This window comes from Bombina bombina, chromosome 4 (genome assembly GCF_027579735.1).
Source record: "Bombina bombina isolate aBomBom1 chromosome 4, aBomBom1.pri, whole genome shotgun sequence".
NCBI lineage: Eukaryota > Metazoa > Chordata > Amphibia > Anura > Bombinatoridae > Bombina > Bombina bombina.
The window spans coordinates 744,980,281-745,004,634 of NC_069502.1; the positions used below are offsets into that span (position 1 = coordinate 744,980,281).

Genomic DNA, 24,354 nt, shown 5'->3' on the forward strand with positions numbered 1-24,354 from the left:
GATTTTCGTGGTGGATTTCTCAGGATCATATGTCTCAGGGCACATGCTTCCTTCCTGGGTGATTGTGTCCACGGATGCCAGCCTTCTAGGCTGGGGAGCAGTATGGGACTCGTTAAAGGCTCAGGGCCTATGGACTCAGGAGGAGTCTGTTCTCCCCATAAACATCTTGGAGTTGAGAGCGATCTACAATGCTCTGATGGCTTTGCCTCAATTGTCCTTAGCCTGGTTTATCAGGTTCCAATCAGTCAACATCACCTCAGTGGCTTACATCAACCATCAGGGGGAACTCAGAGTTCCTTAGCCATGAAGGAGGTGGCACAGATTATTCAGTGGGCAGAAGCTCACAATTGTTTTCTATCTGCTATCCACATTCCAGGAGTGGACAACTGGGAGGCAGATTTTCTGAGCAGACAGACATTTCATCCCGGGGATTGGGCTCTTCATCTGGAGGTGTTCTCCAGGCTAACCCTCAAGTGGGGGGTGCTGAAGTTAGATCTGATGGCATCTTGTCAGAACGCCAAGCTTCCAAGGTATGGTTCCAGGTCAAAAGTTCCACAGGCCACTCTGATAGATGCTTTTGCGGTCCCTTGGGAATTCGGTCTAGCATACCTGTTTCCTCCGTTTACGCTCCTTCCACGAGTCATTGCTCGTATCAAACAGGAGAGAGTGTCTGTAATTCTGATAGCTCCTGCTTGGCCTCGCAGGATCTGGTATGCAGATCTTGTGAATATGTCATGTCTTCCTCCTTGGAGGTTACCTCTGAGGAAAGACCTTCTAACTCAGGGTCCTTTCCTCCATCTAAATCTTGTTTCTCTGAATCTGACTGCTTGGAGATTGAACGCTTAGTTCTGGCTAAGCGTGGGTTTCTGAATCGGTTATTGATACCATGCTCCAGGCTCGCAAGCCTGTTACCCGTAAAATTTACCATAAGGTATGGCGTAAATACCTTTATTGGTGTGACTAGAAGGGCTACTCTTGGAGTAGGGTCAGGATTCCTAGAATATTGTCTTTTCTCCAGGAAGGGCTGGAGAAAGGGTTGTCAGTCAGTTCTCTGAAAGGTCAGATTTCTGCATGATCTATTCTTTTACATAAGCATCTGGTGGATGTACCAGATGTTCAATCTTTTTGTCAGTCCCTGGTCAGAATCAGGCCTGTGTTTAAACCGCTCCTCCTTGGAGCCTTAACCTAGTTCTTAGAGTTTTGCAGCAGGGCTCCGTTTGAGCCAATGCATCCATAGATATTAAGCTGTTATCTTGGAAGGTTTTGTTTCTTTTTACTGTTTCTTCTGCTCAGAGAGTTTCTGAACCCTCGGCTTTGCAGTGCGATTCACCTTACCTTATTTTTCATGCGGATAAGGCTGTTCTTCATACCAAGTTGGGGTTTCTCCCAAAGGTGGTTTTGGATAGAAATATTAATAAGGATATTGTTGTTTCTTCTCTCTGTCCTAATCCTTCTTTTCATAAGGAACGTCTGTTGCACAACTTGGATGTTGTGCAAGCTCTAAAATTCTACCTACAGGCTACTTAGGATTTTTGCCAGTCTTCTGCCCTGTTTGTTTGTTTCTCAGGAAAGCGTAAGGATTCGAAGGCTACTTCTACTTCTCTTTCCCTCTGGTTGAGAAGTATGATTCGTTTTGCATATGAGACTACTGGACAGGAGCCTCCTTAGAGAATTACTGCTCATTCCACTAGGGCTGGCTCCTCTTCTTGGGCTTTCAAAAATGAAGCTTCTGTGGAACAGATTTGCAAGGCTGCAACATGGTCCTCTTTGCATACTTTTTCCAAATTTTCCAAATTTTATACTTTTGCCTTGGCTGAGGCCTCCATTGGGAGAAAGGTTTTTCAAGTGGTGGTGCCTATTGTTTAGGTCTGCCTGTCTTGTTCTCTCTCCATTTTCATTCTATGTCCTCTAGCGTGGGTATTGGTTCCCACTAGTAATTGGAATGACGTCATAAATTTCTTTCTTTCCAATCCACGACCCCACCCTTAAGAATAGACAGTAATTTTTTTTTCTAAACCTCAGGCACCTCTACACCTTTGTGTTATCTTCTTTTTCCATTTGCCTTCGGCTGAATGACTGGGGGTTATGGGTAAGGGAAGTGACACTTAACAGCTTTGCGGTGGTGCTCTTTGCCGCCTCCTGCTGGCCAGGAGTTAATATCTCACTAGTAATTGGAATGACGTCATGGACTCTCCATGTCTGGAAAGAAAAACATTTATCAGGTAAGCATATATTTTATTTTTCACATGCATACTTTCTAAGGCTCTAGCTTCTACGGATCATGTGCAAAAGTACACAGTATATACATATATATGCATTGGCTGGTGGTTGTCGCATGATACAGGGGGAGTAAAAATTGGATTAACTTTGAAATTTGCTAGAAAATATTCTATTGCTCATTTTAGTGAAAAGGTACATTATTTTTTATGTGAAGAACATAATGTAATATATGCATTTTGCGCATCGCGTTCCGTGATTTATATTTTAAGTCGGTCGCTTTAGCGCACATGAAAACTTAAGGTGCGTTATTGAAATATTACATATGAAATATTTTAAAACATTAACACAAATAATTACAAATTATTAATCATATTGTAAAATATATAGATATATTCTATGGATTATTTAGGATATTTTACAGTATGTTTAATAGGTTTTATACATTTTTAAAAATATTTTATCTGTTAAATTTCATTAAAGTGCTTTGATTGCTAACTTTTCATGTGCGCTAATGTGACCGCATTAAAATCTAAATCGCGAACCACAATGTGACAAAACTCATATTTTACCTTCCTTTGTTCTTCACATAGAAAATAATGTACTTTTTATTATTAAATATATATTTCTATCTGATACTGTTCATATAAAATACATATCTATACCTATATATCTAAAGGAATAGGTATATAGAAAAATAGAACATATTCTTTGATGTGAAGAACATTGGAATGTGAAATATTAATATTTCATGTTGGGTTTAGCGCTCTTGTATATACTCGTATGGGTTAGCGCGTGAGTATGGGTGTTTTTTTTGCAGTTTCCAACGCTCCTTTGACTTCTATGGGAGAAGAAGTTAACACGTTGCAATATTTTTTACTTTTAGCCTGTAGTACGAGCACTATCCGAAGCACTCAAAAACCCTCCCATCTAATCTATGAGCTCCAAGCATAATCTACCTCTAAATGTGTAATATAAAAACAATTTGATTAAAATTTGTAGGGTATGCAGGAACTGCAGTAATAGTGTGTCCAAATGTAATGTGAATGTATCTGTTTTCACTGGTTAATAAGTTGCCTTTATGAATAAATGAGTGACATGTCTGTTTTACCATCTGCCAGAATCAAGATGTTTTCTCCAAAAACAAATGTCAAGAAAACTAGTGACCCACCTAAAATAGAAAAAAACCTCACCAGGTAGGTTTTAGAATGTAAGCTTCACCACAAGTGTAAATATAGTAATGCATTATTTGCCTTTTAGAATATGTCAGGGAATGTTTTAAATTAAAAGGGAAAGGATACATCAGTTAAAGGGACATGAAGCCCACATTTTTTCTTTCATGATTTAGAAAGAACTTGCATTTTTAAACAAACTTCTAATTTACTTCTATTATCTAATGTGCTTCATTTTCCTGTTATCCTTTGCTGAAAAGCATATCTAGATAGGCTTAGTAGCTGCTGATTGGTGGCTGCACACAGATGCCTCGTGTGATTGGCTCACCCATGTGCATTGCTGTTTCTTCTAAAAAGGATATCTAAAGAATGAAGCAAATTAGATAATAGAAGTAAATTGGAATGTTGTTTAAAATTGTTTTCTCTATCTGAATCATGAAAGAAAAATGTTGGGTTTAATGTCCCTTTAAACATTTATTTATCTGTTGTGATATTTATCTGTAAAGTAAAGCAGAATTGTAATTAATGTTATTTTAAATTTAGAGTGATGAAAAACCAAAGTGACTGGAATGTAAGATGGAGTATTTCTTACTGAAAAGTGTTTTCATTTTTATGCTTCCTTATCTGCTAAATCTGTAAATGAATACAATCTCTCAGTCAGTTGTATTAAAGGGACAGTCTAGTTAAAACTAAACTTTCATGATTCAGATAGGGCATGTCATTTTAAACAACTTTCCAATTTACTTTTATCAGATTTGCTTTGTTCTTTTGGTATTCTTTGTTGAAAGCTAAACCTAGGTAGGCTGATATGCAAATTTCTAAGCTCTCAAAGGCTGCCCATTATCTCAGTGCATTTTGACAGTTTTTCACAGCTCAACAGCGTTAGTTCATGTGTGCCATATAGATAACAGTGTGTTCACTCCCATGGAATTACTTATGAGTCAGCACTGATTGGCTAAAATGCAAGTCTGTCAAAAGAACTGAAATAAGGGGGCAGTGTACAGAGGCTTAGATATAAGGTAATCTTAGAGGAAAAAATGGTATTAATATAACCGTGTTGGTTATGCAAAACTGGTGAATGGGAGATTATCTATCTTTTTAAACAATAGCAATACTGGAGTAGACTGTCTTTTTAATTTTAGGGGGTAGTACAAAGAAATGGCAATTTTAGCTGTGTAGAAAGCGAGAGAAGGAATGAGGAAATAAGTGGAAATCAGTGGAAATTGAAATCCCACAAAATAAATAATGAAAGGATATTACAAAAAATGTATTTTATCTACATTAAAGGGACAGTCTAGGCCAAAATAAACTTTCATCATTCAGATAGGGCATGTAATTTTAAACAATTTTCCAATTTACTTTTATCACCAATTTTGCTTTGTTCTCTTGGTATTCTTAGATGAAAGCTTAACCTAGGAGGTTCATATGCTAATTTCTTAGACCTTGAAGCCCACCTCTTTTCAGATTGCATTTTAAGTTTTTCACCACTAGAGGGTGTTAGTTCACGTATTTCATATAGATAACACTGTGCTCGTGCACGTGAAGTTATCTGGGAGCAGGCACTGATTGGATAGACTGCAAGTCTGTCAAAAGAACTGAAAAAAGGGGCAGTTTGCAGAGGCTTAGATACGAGATAATCACAGAGGTTAAAAGTATATTAATATAACTGTGTTGGTTATGCAAAACTGGGGAATGGGTAATAAAGGGATTATCTATCTTTTAAAACAATAAAAATTCTGGTGTAGACTGTCCCTTTAAACATTGATATTAACATGCCATACTATTTAAAGGGACATTAAACGGCTGAGTACAGCTATAAAATAATGGTTACTGCCCACCATGTAATTGTAGTTCCTTCTGTGCCTATAGCTCTTTTCAAAATTGTTCTCCTTTTTGCATATTTTTAAACTGTTTGAATATAATTTGTGTATCTTTAAAACAACACTCAGCAATAAAACACAGCAATGCGGCAGTTGCAAAAATGTAAAGCTCCTGGTCTGGTTCATGATTGATTGTACACTTTCCATTATTGTTTTTCTTAATATCGCTAATCTTTATTTAAAAAAAGATAGTTAAAGAGACAGTCAAGTCAAAATTAAGCTTTTGTGATTCAGATAGGGCATGCAATTTTAAACAACTTTCCAATTTACTTTTATTTTCAAATTGCTTTGTTCTTTTTTTATTCTTTTTTGAAAACTAAACTTAGTTTGGCTCAAGCTGATTTCTAAACTGTTGAAAACCACCTCTAAACACCCCTAATCTGCTACCCCAGACATCGCCGACACCTACAAAATGTTATTAACCCCTAATCTGCCGCTCCTGATATCGCCGCCACTATACTACAGGGAGTGCAGAATTATTAGGCAAATGAGTATTTTGACCACATCATCCTCTTTATGCATGTTGTCTTACTCCAAGCTGTATAGGCTCGAAAGCCTACTACCAATTAAGCATATTAGGTGATGTGCATCTCTGTAATGAGAAGGGGTGTGGTCTAATGACATCAACACCCTATATCAGGTGTGCATAATTATTAGGCAACTTCCTTTCCTTTGGCAAAATGGGTCAAAAGAAGGACTTGACAGGCTCAGAAAAGTCAAAAATAGTGAGATATCTTGCAGAGGGATGCAGCACTCTTAAAATTGCAAAGCTTCTGAAGCGTGATCATCGAACATTCAAGCGTTTCATTCAAAATAGTCAACAGTGTCGCAAGAAGCGTGTGGAAAAACCAAGGCGCAAAATAACTGCCCATGAACTGAGAAAAGTCAAGCGTGCAGCTGCCAAGATGCCAATTGCCACTAGTTTGGCCATATTTCAGAGCTGCAACATCACTGGAGTGCCCAAAAGCACAAGGTGTGCAATAGTCAGAGACATGGCCAAGGTAAGAAAGGCTGAAAGACGACCACCACTGAACAAGACACACAAGCTGAAACGTCAAGACTGGGCCAAGAAATATCTCAAGACTGATTTTTCTAAGGTTTTATGGACTGATGAAATGAGAGTGAGTCTTGATGGGCCAGATGGATGGGCCCGTGGCTGGATTGGTAAAGGGCAGAGAGCTCCAGTCCGACTCAGACGCCAGCAAGGTGGAGGTGGAGTACTGGTTTGGGCTGGTATCATCAAAGATGAGCTTGTGGGGCCTTTTCGGGTTGAGGATGGAGTCAAGCTCAACTCCCAGTCCTACTGCCAGTTTCTGGAAGACACCTTCTTCAAGCAGTGGTACAGGAAGAAGTCTGCATCCTTCAAGAAAAACATGATTTTCATGCAGGACAATGCTCCATCACACGTGTCCAAGTACTCCACAGCGTGGCTGGCAAGAAAGGGTATAAAAGAAGAAAATCTAATGACATGGCCTCCTTGTTCACCTGATCTGAACCCCATTGAGAACCTGTGGTCCATCATCAAATGTGAGATTTACAAGGAGGGAAAATAGTACACCTCTCTGAACAGTGTCTGGGAGGCTGTGGTTGCTGCTGCACGCAATGTTGATGGTGAACAGATCAAAACACTGACAGAATCCATGGAGAAGAAAGGTGGCTATATTGGTCACTGATTTGTTTTTGTTTTGTTTTTGAATGTCAGAAATGTATATTTGTGAATGTTGAGATGTTATATTGGTTTCACTGGTAAAAATAAATAATTGAAATGGGTATATATTTGTTTTTTGTTAAGTTGCCTAATAATTATGCACAGTAATAGTCACCTGCACACACAGATATCCCCCTAAAATAGCTAAAGCTAAAAACAAACTAAAAACTACTTCCAAAAATATTCAGCTTTGATATTAATGAGTTTTTTGGGTTCATTGAGAACATGGTTGTTGTTCAATAATAAAATTAATCCTCAAAAATACAACTTGCCTAATAATTCTGCACTCCCTGTAAAGTTATTAACCCATATTCCCCTGCACCCTAACATCGCCCACACTATAATAAAGATATTAACCCCTATTCAGCCGCTCCCCGACATCGCCGCCACTATAATAAAGTTATTAAGACCTAAACCTCTGGCCTCCCACATCACTACAACTAAATAAACCTAACCTCCTGATATCGCCGCCACTATACTAAAGTTATTAACCCCTATTCCCCTGCACCCCAACATCGCCCACACTATAATAAAGATATTAACCCCTATTCCCCTGCACCCCAACATCGCCCACACTATAATAAAGATATTAACCCCTATTCCGCCGCTCCCCGACATAGCCGCCACTATAATAAAGTTATTAACCCCTAAACCGCCAGCCCCCCACATCGCAACAACCTAAATTAATCTATTAACCCCTAACCCTAAAGTAACCCTAACACCACACAACTTTAACATAATTAAAATAGAGCTAAATTAAAGTTACAGTTATTAACTAAATAATGCCTATTTAAAGAAAGTACATACTTACCTCTTAAATAAAACCTAAGCTAGCTACAATATAACTAATAGTTAATATTGTAGCTAGCTTAGGTTTTATTTTAATTTCACAGGTAAGTTTGTATCTATTTTAACTAGGTAGACTAGTTAGTAAATAGTTATTAACTATTTACTAACTACCTAGTTAAAAGAAATACAAACTTACCTGTGAACTAAAACCTAAGCTGCCTTAAACTTAACTAAAACCTAACATTACAAAAATAAAAAACCTAACATTACAACTAAATGATCTAAAACAATAAAAATTATTCATATTCTAATACCCTTTAAAAAAAAAAAAAATAATAACCCACCCCAAAATAAAAAACCCTAATCTATAATAAACTACCAAGGGCCCTTAAAAGGGCCATTTGTAGGGCATTGCCCCAAAGCTAACAGCTCTTTTGCTACAAAACAAAACAAACACCCCCTAACAGTATACAACCCCCCACTCCCCCAAACCCACAAAATAAAAATAAAGTAAAACCTAATCTACCCATTGCCCTGAAAAGGGCATTTTGTATGGGCATTGCCCTTAAAAGGACATTTAGCTCTTTTTCCTGCCCTTAAAAGGGCATTCAGTTCTTTTATGAAATGCCCAAGCCCTAATCTAAAAATAACCCACCCCAAAATGAAAAAAATATATTACACAAAATAAAAAACAAATTATCAAAAATAATAAAAATGATTGCTATTCTAATACCCAATAAAAAAAAAACTACCCCAAAATAAAAAACCTAATCTAAAATAAACTACCAATAGCCCTTAAAAGGGCCTTTTGTAGGGCATTGCCCTAAGTTAAACAGCTCTTTTACCTGAAAAAAAATACAAAGACCCACTAACATTACAAACCCCCACCCCCCAAACCCACAAAATAAAAAAAAACTACCTAAAAAACCTATGCTACCCATTGCCCTAAAAAGGATATTTGTATGGGCATTGCCCTTAAAAGGGCATTTAGTGCTTTTGAATTGCCCTGAAAAGGGCATTTAGCTCTTTTTTACGAATAGCTCAAACCCTAAACTAAAAAAAAAAAACCCACCTAAAAAATCACTAACCCCCGAAGATCCACTTACAGTTTTTCAAGTCCCACTTGAACGATCTTCATCCAGGCGGCAAAGTCCTCAACCAGGCGGCGAGAAGTCTTCATCCAGACGGCCTCTTCTATCTTCATGCAGAAGGCCTCTTCTATCTTCATCCAGGCGTCATCTTCTATCTTCATCCTGGCGGCGCGGGTCCATCCTGAAGACATCTGGCGTGGAGCATCTTCTTCATACGGTCGCCGCTGTATACTAAGTCTTCAATGCAAGGTACGCGATTCCCTTGCATTCCTATTGGCTGATTTGATTTTGGAAATTCAAATCAGCCAATAGGATGAGAGCTACTGAAATTCTATTGGCTGTTCAAAACAGCTAATAGGATGAGAGCTTCTGAAATTCCATTGGCTGTTCTATTTGAACAAGCAATAGGATTTCAGTAGCTCTCATCCTATTGGCTGATTTGAATTTCCAAAATCAAATCAGCCAATAGGAATGCAGGGGACGCCATTTTGAATCGCGTACCTTGCATTGAAGATTCAGTATACAGCGGCGACCGTATGAAGAGGATGCTCCGCGCCGGATGTCTTCAGGATGGGCCCGCTCCGCGCTGCCAGGATGAAGATAGAAGATGCCGCCTGGATGAAGACTTCTCGCCGCCTGGATGAGGACTTTGCCACCTGGATGAAGATCGTTCAAGCAGGACTTTAAAAACTGTAAGTGGATCTTCAGGGGTTAGTGATAGGTTTTTTTAAGGTTTTTTTTGGGTAGGTTTTTTTTTTTAGTTTAAGGTTTGGGCTTTTCTTGAAAGAGCTAAATGCCCTTTTCAGGGCAATGCAAAAGAGCTAAATGCCCTTTTAAGGGCAATGTCCATACAAATGCCCTTTTCAGGGCAATGGGTAGCTTAGGTTTTTGTTAGAGTTAGGTTTTTTTTATTTTGGGGGGTTGGTTGGGTGGTGGGTTTTACTGTTGGGGGGGTCTTTGTATTTTTTTTTACAGGTAAAAGAGCTGTTTAACTTAGGGCAATGCCCTACAAAAGGCCCTTTTAAGGGCTATTGGTACTTTATTGTAGGCTAGGGTTTAATTTTATTTTGGGGGGGCTTTTTTATTTTGATAGGGCTATTAGTAAGGTGTAATTATCTTTTATTTTTGATAATTTTGTTTGTTATTTTTTGTAATTTAGTATTTTTTTTATTTTTTGTAATTAGATAGTTTGTAATTTTTAGAGTAGTTTTAGGATTTTTTAATGTGTATTTTAGTTTATTTAATTGGTAGTTAGTTTCATTTTAGTTTAATACAGTAGTTATTTTAGTTGAATTGTTAGTATAAACTTATTTTTTTTAATTTGACAGGTAAGTTTTAATTTAATTTAAGATAGGGAAATTGTAATTTTAATATAACGTTAGGGGGGCTTTAGGTTTAGGGCTTACTAGTTTAAATTAGTTTATTGCGATGTGGGGGGCTTTCAGATTAGGAGTTAATAGGTTTATTTAGTATATTTCGTTGTGGGGGCTTTTGGTTTAGGGGTTAATAGGTTTATTATAGTGGTGGCTGAATTAGGGGTTAATAACTTTAGTATAGTGGGGCGATGTGGGCGGACGACAGATTAGGGGTTAATAATATTTAAATAGTGTTTGCGATACGGGAGGACGGCGGTTTAGGGTTTAATAACTTTAGTATAGTGGCGGCAATGTAGAGGAGTGGTGGAATAGGGGTTAATAATTTTATTAGTGCTGCCGATGTCGGGAGTGGCAGATTAGGGGTTAATAAATTTAATTTAGTGTTTGCGATGCGAGAGGGCCTCGGTTTAGGGGTTAATAGGTAGTTTATGGGTGTTAGTGTACTTTGTAACACTTTAGTTATGAGTTTTATTTAACAGTTTTGTAGCGTAAAACTCATTACTACTGCTTTTAGATTGTGAAACGGATCTTGTCGTTATAGGCTGCAACACAAGCTTTTTAGCCTCAGCGCAAAACTTGTAATGGCAGCGCTATGGAAGTGTCATGAAAAAACATAATTTTTACGAGTGCGGGACTGACGTTGCATTACAAGCTAAATTGCTTGCGGTACATCTATACCGACAAGACTTGTAATGGCTGCGGTGCTGTTTTAACGCTGAAATGACCATTTTTTCAGTGTTAAAACACAAGCGCAAAACTTGTAATCTAGGTGTATTTGAATTATAATCATTATACAATGTTTTTCATACATCTGCTAGATACATAATGATATTCTTGGTCAATAACATTTGCTGCACAATTACTCATATTTGTTTTGTGTTTGTTTTTTTGTGTGTTTTTTTAGTGGAATAAGAAAAGACTACCCATCAAATACTTTAGTTCCAAATATTCTTCAGAAACAAATATCTGTAGCTAACAAACCAACATCTATTTCTTCCATTCAGTATTCAGGTATGAACAAATTATTATTTTTTTCCCATTATATTGTGAATAATTTATGAATTGCTACAGTCATTTTCTATGTTTGCTGTGAGTTTTGAGTGCTGCTGGAGCAAAAGATACCTTAAGTGAGTCATGTGCCACTTACAGGTGCATGTGACATTTAGGGCTAGATTTATTAAAGCTGAGGTGTACAGGGGCGCGTATATGCGCCCCTGTACGCCTCAGCTCGCCTGTGGCGGGGCGAAAATACCCGCAGGTATTCGGCATTGCACACGAGCGCAATTTTGCGCTCCCGTGCAATCCCGCCCCCTGCCCGCTCACAGCCAATCACGCGCGGGCAGGAGCTGTCAATCTCCTTGGTCTGACTAGACCGAGGAGATTGAATTTCGCCAGATTAGAGGTGGCGAAGAGGCTAAGAAAGCAGCGGTCTGGTGACCACTGCTTGATAAATGACGGCGAGCAAGTTCTTGAGAGAACTTGCTGCCGTAGGGGCTTAATAAATCTAGCCCTTAGTGTAAAAGAGTTGAGCCCCTGAGGGGTCACTTAAAGGGACATGAAACCCAACATTTTTTATTTCATGATTCAGATAGAGAATACAATTTTAAACAACTTTCTAATTTACTTCTATTATCTAATTTGTTTCATTCTCTTGGTATCATTTGTTGAAGGAGCAGCAATGCACTAATGGTTTCTAACTGAACACATGGGTGAGCCAATCACAATCGATATATATATATATATATATATATATATATATATATATGCAGCCACCAATCAACAGCTAGAACCTAGGTTCTCTGCTGCTCCTGAGCTTGCCTAGCTAAACCTTTCAGCAAAGGATAACAAGAGAAGGAAGCAAATTAAATAATATAAGTAAATTGGAAAGTTGTTTAAAATTGTATTCTCTATATGAATCACAAGAGAAAAGTTGTGGGTTTCAAGTCCCTTTAATTCTATGGTTCTCATATAGTCATTTTAAAATGGCAGTTTTCAATACTGTTAGACACCATTTTAGATAAATGTGAGGGCTCTGAAGCTATATGCCTCTACATAACTCATAAATAAATCCATACACACATGAGGCCACTTAATAGAGATAAATCTTCTCATTAAAATTATGAAGTCTCTTAACCCTTTAGATATAACATGGATGATGTAAAAAATGCCATTTGTATTCACCAGGCTTAGAGTAATAAAATGGATAGAGCAATGACAATCTCTATTTCTTGGCAAAAAATAATTCCCTGCACCCACGAAACCTCTAATGGGAAAGAGAAGGGACTCCTCACTTAGATGAGAAGTAAAATGAAACATTGGATCTCATAAGGCTGATGAAAATTGTGAATATTTAATAATCGAGTAAGCCCTAAGCTCACGGAAATTAAATACATTTGTTAGGGGAATTACACCATCATCTGCTTATGTGTGGTCTCAGCTATGTGTTGATTTATTTTTCGTAGAGACATTTCAGTTTTCCCCCCCATACTTTTTTTGCCAATTTATTTTTAATAACAATAAAAATGTTTATATATATATATATATATATATATATACAGGGGCGGAACTACAGGGGTGTGAGTGTGACATGATGCTTCACTAGTGTCTCTGACTACAGGGGTTAGTCTTTCTGTTTTACCCATTAGTGTTTATGTGTGTGTGTGTGTATGTTTGTATGTGACTGTGTGTGTGTGTATGTATGTGACTGTGTGTGTATTTATGCATGTATGTTTGTGACTGTGTGTGTGTGTATGTATGTGACTGTGTGTGTATTTATGCATGTATGTTTGTGACTGTGTGTGTGTATGTATGTGACTGTGTGTGTGTGTATTTATGCATGTATGTTTGTGACTGTGTGTGTGTGTGTATGTATGTGACTGTGTGTGTGTGTGTATTTATGCATGTATGTATGTGACTGTGTGTGTGTATGTATGTGACTGTGTGTGTATTTATGCATGTATGTTTGTGGAACCAGCAAATTATAGATCTTGTTACTACAGCATGGGGGGAGGGGGTAAACAGTGTCACTATACAGTAACACTATATACAGTACAGGGGGCTGGACCATGTCACAGACTACTGTGGTCACTTTATAAAGTACTTGGGCGGGTAGGGTCAGGCCAGCCATCTCACCGGCAGATTACAGACTGTGTCACTGACTCACTATATACAGTACTGGTGGGTTAAACAGTGTTCACTTTATACAGTAATAGGGGGTCAGACTATCTCACAGACTGTGGGCACAGGGTACCTCCTTTTGCAGACATGTAATCTGATCCCCCCTTTTTTTTTAAATGTAAAAAAAAAAGATTTTTTTTTTATCAAATTCACTTTATTTTTTGGTCGGGGGGGGGGGGGGGGGGGCCTTCTTAGATTCTTGCACCTGGGCCCTGTGGTTTCTAGTTACGCCTCTGTATATACAGTATATATATATATATATATATATATATACAGTGGGGCAAAAAAGTATTTAGTCAGCCACCAATTGTGCAAGTTCTCCCACTTAAGAAGATAAGAGAGGCCTGTAATTTTCATCATAGGTATACCTCAACTATGAGAGACAAAATGTGGAAACAAATCCAGACAATCACATTGTCTGATTTGGAAAGAATTTATTTGCATATTATGGTGGAAAATAAGTATTTGGTCACCTACAAACAAGCAAGATTTCTGGCTCTCACAGACCTGTATCTTCTTCTTTAAGAGGCTCCTCTGTCCTCCACTCATTACCTGTATTAATGGCACCTGTTTGAACTTGTTATCAGTATAAAAGACACCTGTCCACAACCTCAAACAGTCACACTCCAAACTCCACTATGGTGAAGACCAAAGAGCTGTCGAAGGACACCAGGAACAAAATTGAAGACCTGCACCAGGCTGGGAAGACTGAATCTGCAATAGGCAAGCAGCTTGGTGTGAAGAAATCAACTGTGGGAGCAATAATTAGAAAATGGAAGACATACAAGACCACTGATAATCTCCCTCGATCTGGGGCTCCACGCAAGATCTCACCCCGTGGGGTCAAAATGATCACAAGAACGGTGAGCAAACATCCCAGAACCACACAGGGGGACCTAGTGAATGACGTGCAGAGAGCTGGGACCAACGTAACAAAGGCAGAACGCCGAAACGCGTAGAAACCTGATCACTTGAAATTAAGAAGTGAGCCAAAACAACTCAGCTCCAGAGGAGAACTTTGTCAGCTGTGATAACAGCAAGGAGACCGGTGAAAATAAAGACCGAGTCTGGGTTATACACTGACAAAGAAAGAAGCAAGTTGTGACCGGAGCTCATAAGAATACCATCAAGGCCCATTACTGGGTAAACAACGAATCTAAGGAAACAACTACCAACACAGCTGGTAAACGGAGGCTAAGGGACTTAGTACTCCACCGGCTTTTTCTGCACAGCAGAGGGAAGACGTCAACAGTGCACTGTTTTTAAGGAAGGAATCGCTACACCCAGCTAAAAACCGTATGTAAAACCTACCTCTGATTAAAAAACAGAGACGCTGAAATCTAAGAAATAACACTGCAGCTACATATTACTGGCTACATTTTTGCCACACTTGTTTCAATATACATTGACTCAAATATATTTTTGACGGAAGGATAACCACCCCATGTTTTGCCAGAACACTAAGCAATAAGGAACTGTATAACATTTGCTTAACCCTTATACATCTGTGAAGTATATATATACGCTAGTTTAACGGATACCAGACATATGGTTCATATACTCTTATATGCATTTGTATATGTTTTTTGCTAGCCATACGCTTAGAGGTACATGAGTCTCCTCTGTTTATTTTTTGATTTTATCTTCTGAGTACACCTGCTTGCTTATATTATCTCAATTTGAGTTTTTATAGTTTTTTTGTTTATGAAGAACACCGGTGTTTTTAATATTGTACTATCATATTTTATATTTTACCAAATGTTTTAAATTGTCAACTGATTATCACTTGTGAATAGATCATCATTATTTTGATCTCATATATAAGAATCGTTCATTTAATAAATAAGAATCTTTTATTCAATAAATATATATATATTTATACTATAGAATTTGAATCTAGAAGCTTTATTGTCCTGGAGAGACACCATTTACACTTGAAATTTCAATACAGCCTATGTAAGGTGAGAACATTATCAGACACACAAGGAATCTAAAATACATTTCACACCATTATTAGTCAGAACAGCATTCACTTGCGCCACCTACTTTTTTTGACCTATTGAAAGTCTGTGTTGCCCAGCGACAGCCCCAAAACATCACTGCTCTAGAGGAGATCTGCACGCAGGAATGGGCCAACATACCAGCAACAGTGTGTGACAACCTTGTGAAGACTTTCAGAAAACGTTTGACCTCTGTCATTGCCAACAAAGGATATATAACAAAGTATTGAGATGAACTTTTGATATTGACCAAATACTTATTTTCCACCATAATTTGCAAATAAATTCTTTCCAAATCAGACAATGTGATTGTCTGGATTTGTTTCCACATTTTGTCTCTCATAGTTGAGGTATACCTATGATGAAAATTACAGGCCTCTCTCATCTTCTTAAGTGGGAGAACTTGCACAATTGGTGGCTGACTAAATACTTTTTTGCCCCACTGTATATATATATATATATATATATATATATATATATAATAATAGAGTATGTCTGTGCTTATGGGCTAGGTGCTGATACTTGGAGAGGAACTTAAGCACTGTATAGAATACAATACTAAATGCAATATAAAATACAAAGTTATATAAATATAGAACTATATAAATATGAAACTGTATGTTACTGTAGATGGATTATACAAATATAAATTATTTTATATATATATATATATATATATATATATATATATATATATATATATATATATATAATTGTATATATATGGTTTTAATAATCAGGTATCCAAACCAGTTAAGCAAAAATGGAGTATTGACAGGCTGTCCACAATAATGTCCAGTTTTTACAATATGTGACAGTTCCCCAAAATGCCTGCACTCTCGGCTGCTTCAAGGTGGGATTCTCCTCTCCAAGAAGAAGATTCTCCCCAAGGTGTGCTGAAAGAATAGAGAGTGGACAAGCGCACAAGAAGGCACTCCTGGTCTAGATCGTTTGTGACAAAGTTAATCAATATAAAGGATGAATAACTCACATGGTTTAACCTCATCTAATATGAGGTATTGATAAGGCACTTGTTTTAAAGTTGATATCTGTTTCTTGTCTCCTTGTTGTTCCTGATTCAAACTTGTATCCTCTTTATCTTTTAGATAACCATAGTTAGTCTCACAGGAAATGATAAATGCTTGAGATAATGACCCTCAGATCATAAGGGGACCCCCAGAACCGGTGTGTAAAATATATAACATTTATTAATATTATCCAAACACATGTAAATATATAAACACAGTCAATGTGCAGCTGTAATAGTTAAAAATGTACTCAGCTGAAGTCCAATATGTAATAGAAATGAAAACAAACTGCAGTATGAACGGTTCTCTTATGTGTTTTGACCTTTAACTGTTGAGCCTTACACTGGAACAGTTAATATTCTGCTCAGTACCATATAAAAGTTACCACTATGCCGAAAAACAGGCAGGAATACCGTTAACCAGATCACACTGTTATGTGTGCGATTGAAGGTTGGTAACCTGCTCTGCTGTATGCACAGGGTGTGTATTGAGTGTGGCGGGGGGGGGGGGAGGCCTGATGCGTTTCGCTCTGAGGGTCGCATTTATCATTTCCTGTGAGACTGACTATGGTTATATAAAAGATAAAGAGCATACAAGTTTGAAGCAGGAACAACAAGGAGACAAGAAACAGATATCAACTTTAAAACAAGTGCCTTATTGATACCTCATATTGGATGAGGTTAAACCACGTGAGTGTGCATTTATACATCCTTTATATTGATTAACTTTGTCACAAACGATCTACACCAGGAGTGCCTTCTTGTCCGCTTGTCCACTCTCTATTCTTTTATATATATATATATATATATATATATATATATATATATATATATATACACCACAACTGGATGCACTTGCTGGTCATTTTCAATTCTTTTAATAGTGATGTGACGTTTCGGGAACACAGCTGAGGAAGGGGAGCTGTGTTCCCGAAACATCACATCACTATTAAAAGAATTAAAAAGGACCAGCCAGTGCAGCCATTTGTATTTTTTGGATTTATTTTTGCTAGCACCCCGATTGGCTATATTGGTGAGAGTGCACTTCATGAAGACTGTTATTTATTTACATATATATATATATATATATATATATATATATATATATATATATATATATATATATATATATATATATATATATATATATATATATATACACACACAGTATATCTGTATATAATCTATCCTTAATGCTTCATTTATTCCTATTTCATTTGGAAAATCTGCACATTTATAAGAAATCAGGTATGACATACATATGCAGCTGTGTCCTATATATATATTTACAGCTTATTCCACCAGTTCTCAGAAATTGTCACTATAAATCTTTGTTCTCATATATTTACATCTGTAAATACTGAAGATATGAAATAACCAATCCTAGTGAATGATACAGATATGCCTTTATATTGATGCAATTTTTTTGTATGTGTAATTTGTGCTTGCTTAGTTTGCCAGGAACGCAGTTGGTTGTTTTGTCTTTTTTATTTTGTAGTGACCTAAGTTCAGAGATTTGTTTTACAGACTAAACATCTACTTTGAAATTTTCAAACTGAATATTAGACAGTCTAAGAAGTAGCCTTTAACAGAGATAACTGAAATAATGATAATATAAAACTGAAATACTTATATGTAAAACAAACATGTCTACAGAGCAGTATGTTCCTTGCAGATTTAAAGGGGCAGTGTACACCAATTTTTATATAACTGCATGTAATAGACACTACTATAAATAAGAATATGCACAGATACTGATCTAGAAATCCAGTATAAAACCTTTTCAAAACTTACTTAGAAGCTCCCAGTTTAGCACTGTTGATGAGGTTAGGCTGTGGCACCCACTGAAATGGGCTGGAAAAAAAAATAAGAGCAGACACTGATAGTGATAGGGCATAATTGGGCTGTACAACTGATATCCACTAATCATTCTTTTGTGGAAAGTGCTTGTAAAGACATTCTTATGCACAGTGCTGGCTTTCAGGTCCGAACCCCCCTCTTCTCACACTTTTCCTGCTCTCACTCGTCTGTTAGGACAACTAGCTGTGTTACGGAGCTCTTGCTGACACATTTGGAGGTAGATTCTGCTATTTTAACCCCAGCTGTACTGGACGAGAGGTGAGTACTCTCACAAGAGCTGCTTTGCCAACTGTCCTGTTTTTGCCGGGACAGTCCCGAAATTAGGGAAACATCGCTAGCGCGGCGTGTCTCCTCCTCTGAGATTTTGCAATCAGGCTGTGACGATTGCCGCTCATACTGGAGCAACAGCACCAACCTTCTCACACGCGGCGGAGACATCCTACTTTGCAGAGCTAGAGTCAGTGGACGACAGTCAGCGGAACCAGAGGTGAGATGTGTAGGTCCACCCTCCCTCCAACAGCCATCCCTGCTCCTCCTGCAGATGCAGCGTGCACAAGCTGTGTAATTGCACAGTGTTACTGTCCCATTTAAAGCTTACACAACGTCCCTATGTTATTGAGACAAACTAGCATGTAACTGGGGCTGTATGACAAGTAGATGCCCAGACCTACACTGTAACACTGCATGTATGTGTGTGACACTGTATGTGTGTGTGCTACACAGTCTGTGACACTGTATGTATGTGTGTGATACACAGTCTGACACTGTATGTGTGTGTGCTACACAGTCTGTGACACTGTTTGTGTGTGTGCTACACAGTCTGTGACACTGTATGTATGTGTGTGATACACAGTCTGACACTGTATGTGTGTGTGCTACACAGTCTGTGACACTGTATGTGTGTGTGACACTGTATGCGTGTGTGTGCTACACAGTCTGTGACACTGCATGTGTGTGTGTGACACTGTATGTGTGTGTGCTACACAGTCTGTGACACTGTATGTATGTGTGTGATACACAGTCTGACACTGTATGTGTGTGTGCTACACAGTCTGACACTGTATGTGTGTGTGCTACACAGTCTGTGACACTGTATGTGTGTGTGACACTGAATGTGTGTGTGTGCTACACAGTCTGTGACACTGCATGTGTGTGTGTGACACTGTATGTGTGTGTGCTACACAGTCTGTGACACTGTATGTATGTGTGTGATACACAGTCTGACACTGTATGTATGTGTGCTACACAGTCTGTGACACTGTATGTGTGTGTGACACTGTATGTGTGTGCTACACAGTCTGTGACACTGCATGTGTGTGTGACACTGTATGTGTGTGTGCTACACAGTCTGTGACACTGCATGTGTGTGTGTGACACTGTGGGCGAGATTACATATATACGGCGCAGGCTTCATTGCTACTGCTGAAACCCGCGCCACCCGTAGTTTCACCTTGCACATCGGGGTATCACATATACGATGCTGTCCGTTCATAAAGTGCCGTAAGTTGGATAAACTAGCGATGTCCAGAAATGAGCGTAAATACAAATTTCTGGAGTCGCCAGTGACTTACGGCACTTTAGATACTGTCGGCGCTTAAAAAAGTAGAAATAAAATATAAAATCTCCAGTAAAAGTCTAACCCGCCTCCCAAAAATAAACCCAACATGTAAAAACCCTATATCTGCCATCAAACCCACATCGGAACTAATAATTAAAGTATTAACCCCTAAACCAACAACCCCCCACAACCCAATAAACCTAATTAAGGCCCAGATTACGAGTTTTGCATTAGAGGCTGTGCGGTGCTAACGAGCAGTTTTCACTCACCGCTCACTTACCTGCAGTGCTGGTATTATGGGTTTTTACAAACCCATCGCTAAAAGACAAGAAGTGAGCGTTGAGCAAAATTTTGCTCATTACCGCACTCCAATACCAGGGCTGCTTAAGTCAGCGGTGAGCTGGTGTAATGTGCTCGTGCATGATTTCCCCATAGGAATCAACGGGGAGAGCCGGCTAAAAAAAGTCTAACACCTGCCATAAAGCAGCGTAAAACTCCATAACGCAGCCCCATTGATTCCTATGGGGAGATAAAATTTATGTCTACACCTAACACCCTAACATGAACCCCGAGTCTAAACACCCCTAATCTTACACTTATTAACCCCTAATCTGCCGCCTCCGACATCGCTGACACCTGCATTATATTGTTAACCCCTAATCTGCCGCTCCGGACACCGCCGCCACCTACATTATACTTATTAATCCCTAATCTGCTACCCCCAACTTCGCCGACACCTACCTACATTTATTAACCTCTAATCTGCCGCCCCCAACGTCGCCGCCACTATACCAAATGTATTAACCCCTAAACCTATGTCTAACCCTAAACTTAACACCCCCTAACTTAAATAGAATTGCAATAAATCTAAATAAAATTACTATCATTAACTACATTATTCCTATTTAAAACTAAATACTTACCTGTAAAATAAACCATAACATAGCTACAATATAACTAATAGCTATCTTAGGGTTTTTTTTTTATTTTACAGGCAAGTTTGTATTTATTTTAACTAGGTAGAATAGTTATTAAATAGTTATTAACTATTTAATAACTACCTAGCTAAAATAAATACAAAAGTACCTGTAAAATAAAACCTAACCTAAATTACAATTACGCAAAAAAAGAGAGAGGATAGATGAAAGAAGGGCGCAGTCACTAGTATTATGTCTTTAGACAATAGTCAACAATAATTCAAAGCAACTACCCCTATTTAGAGGATAGAAAAAGTAAATGCATAAATAGTTAAAAAATAGTATGATAAACTATCTGTATCTATTAGTCGGTAGAATAGATACTTTGTATGCAAACTGTAATGTATAGAGGTAGGTTTCTAGAGTATATATTATTTTAGAATGTCAAAATAGAAAGGACCTTTCAATGCTTGGTTGCACAAAAATAAAAATATAAATATAAATATAAGCAGCAAGAGCAGGTTCACATAAAAAAACAACAATAACAAATAAAATGCAGAAGATAAATATCAAATATTAACAATACAGAAAAGAGTCTTTTACAGTATCATAAGCTGAAGTGCTAGTGGCACGTGAACAGATGGTAACAGTTCCGACAGAAACAGGGTGAATTAAACACCAAGGCAATATTGAATATTAGGTAGAAGAAGTGGAATAAATGGTGATAATAGTAATCCCCAGTGCTCGGAGTAAAAGGTCCCCTAAGGGTGTCTACTCACACTCCTTAACCTCAATCTGTATGAGGTAAGTGTCGCGTAGTGTCAGCAGGGATGTAACAAACAGCTGTTGGGTCTTTATCTCTGTCTTTGTCGATGTTTAGGTCTCAAGTGGCCATGTGCATGTAAAATAAATATAGATAGTAATAGTGCAACTCTGTTGATAAATACACTACAAACTCAATTTATTTCAAATTTAACACTCACAATAGAAAACCTCAATAACGTATGAGGTATTTAAAAACACAGCACATAGTCCGCAGACCAACAATATAAGGGCAGAAAATAAGAATGTCACTCTGTGACTTGAAGTCCACAGTTGTTTGCTAAAAGGTTTTTTAAAAAAGTAGATAGTGCAGACAAGTTATCCTGACGCGTTTCAAAGGCGTTAATACTTTACAGCCTTCTTCCTCAGAGGATCTTACCGTCTGCCTAAAACAGTCCTCTATTTAAACCGGAGCTGCAACACCCCCCTGTTGAATAGAGTGTCCGATTGGGTATAGAGATAGTTACGTAAATTCCACCTGTAGAGAGCTCTAGCATGGTAATCAACCCTCATTTCCTAACAAAGTCCAGCTAGAAAGTGAGCTATGTATATCCCATTGTCGGAATACATTTTAGTGACAACGCCTCAAAAATGTAGTGTTCAGCTAAAAGACTTGCATCCATGCGTACTAACTATTGCATGTCCCAGCATAACGGATAAACAAATAGATAAATAAAGGAGTGTTTGGCATATGATGCATCCTGAATGGCAGTGATAAAATGTTACTCCACAATACATTTGTAATAATTAATACAAACGATAAAAATAAAATAGAATGCAAAATATCAATTATAATGTTCCTATAGTGGTGTCCTGCTAAGTTACAATTACACCTAACACTACACTATAATTAAATAAATTAACTAAATTAAATACAATTACCTAAATTAAATTAGCTAAATTACAGAAAAAAAAAAAAATATAGAAATTGAAACTAATTACACATAATCTAATAGCCCTATTAAAATAAAAAAGCCCCCCCAAAATAAAAAAAAAACCCTAGCCTAAACTAAACCACCAATAGCCCTTAAAAGGGCCTTTTGCAGGGCATTGCCCCAAAGTAATCAGCTATTTTACCTGTAAAAAAAAATACAAACAACCCCCACAACAGTAAAACCCACCACCCACACAACCAACCCCCCAAATAAAAACCTATCTAAAAAAAACTAAGCTCCCCATTGCCCTGAAAAGGGCATTTGGATGGGCTTTGCCCTTAAAAGGGCAGTTAGCTCTTTTGCCGCCCAAAGTCCCTAACCTAAAAATAAAACCCACCCAATACACCCTTAAAAAAACCTAACACTAACCCCCTGAAGATCGACTTACCGGGAGACGCCTTCATCCAAGCCGGGCGAAGTGGTCCTCCAGACAGGCAGAAGTCTTCATCCAAGCTGGGCAGAAGTGGTCCTCCAGACGGGCAGAAGTCTTCATCCAGACGGCATCTTCTATCTTCATCCATCCGGCGTGGAGCGGGTCCATCTTCAAGACATCCGAAGCGGAGCATCCTCTACATCCGACGACTAACAAAGAATGAAGGTACCTTTTAGTGACATCATCCAAGATGGCGTCCCTTAGATTCCAATTGGCTGATAGAATTCTATCAGCCAATCAGAATTAAGGTAGAAAAAATCCTATTGGCGGATGCAATCAGCCAATAGGATTGAGCTTGCATTCTATTGGCTGTTCCAATCAAAATAAAAAAACCTAACTGAAAAATCCTAAACTACCCATTGCCCCTTAAGGGGCATTTGTATGGGCATTGCCCTTAAAAGGTCATTCAGCTCTTTTACTGCCCTTAAAAGGGCATTCAGCTCTTTTAAGAGTGCCCAGAAATACCTAATCTAACCCCCCAAATAGGTACTCAATGTTCCTGAAGTCCGGCGGAGAAGGTCCTGTCCCAGGCATGAAGTTTTCTTCCGAAGCGGCCGACATCTTCTTCCAAGCGGAAACCTCTTCCTTCTTCATCCAGGACCAATAGGAATGCAAGGGACGCCATTTTTATACGTGTACCTTGAATTCACTATTGGCGATTGTACGGTGGCGATTGTACGAAGAGGATCCTCCATGGCTCCACAGTCACCGGTCCAGCTCCTTGCTCTTCTCCGCTCTGCGCCCGCTTGGTCCTGGATGAAGGAAGAGGTCCCAACTTGGAAGAAGGTGTCGGCCACTTGAAAGAAGACTTCACCGCCTGGAACAGGACCTTCTCCGCCGGACTTCAGGAACGGTGAGTACCTATTTGGGGGGTTAGACTTAGGCTTTTTTTAATTTTTTTTTTTTTTTGGGTGTTTTTTAGATTAGGGATTTCTGGGCACTCTTAAAAGAGCTGAATGCCCTTTTAAGGGCAGTAAAAGAGCTAAATGTCTTTTTAAGGGCAATGCCCATATAAATGCCCCTTTAGGGGCAATGGGTAGTTTAGGATTTTTTAGTGTTAGATTTTTTTATTTTTGGGGGTTTGGTGGGTGGGGGAGTTTACTGTTAGAGGGGGGGACTTAGTATTTTTTTTTAAGGAAAAGAGCTGTTTAACTTAGGGCAATGCCCTACAAAAGGCCCTTTTAAGGGCTATTGGCAGTTTAGCATTAGATTAGGCTGTGTTTTTATTTTGGGGGGCTTTTTTATTTTCATAGGGATTAGGTTTAATTTTTTTATTTTTGATTATTTGGTTTATTATTTTATTTAATATTAGACTTTGTTTTTTTGTAATCTTAGATTGATTTAAATTTAGCTTTTTTTATTTTTAAGTAATGTTAGTTTTTTTAATTGTAA

At 38.1% G+C, this 24,354-nt stretch overlaps 1 protein-coding gene across 1 annotated transcript in view; it reads left to right on the plus strand.

Annotated features, from left to right (window-relative positions):
- Positions 1-24,354, plus strand: part of WDR27 (WD repeat domain 27) — an 896,914-nt gene that overhangs the window by 275,440 nt on the left and 597,120 nt on the right. Inside the window, 2 exon segments of the mRNA XM_053712226.1 lie at positions 3,339-3,413; positions 11,138-11,244. Coding sequence (XP_053568201.1) covers positions 3,339-3,413; positions 11,138-11,244 — 182 coding nt within the window.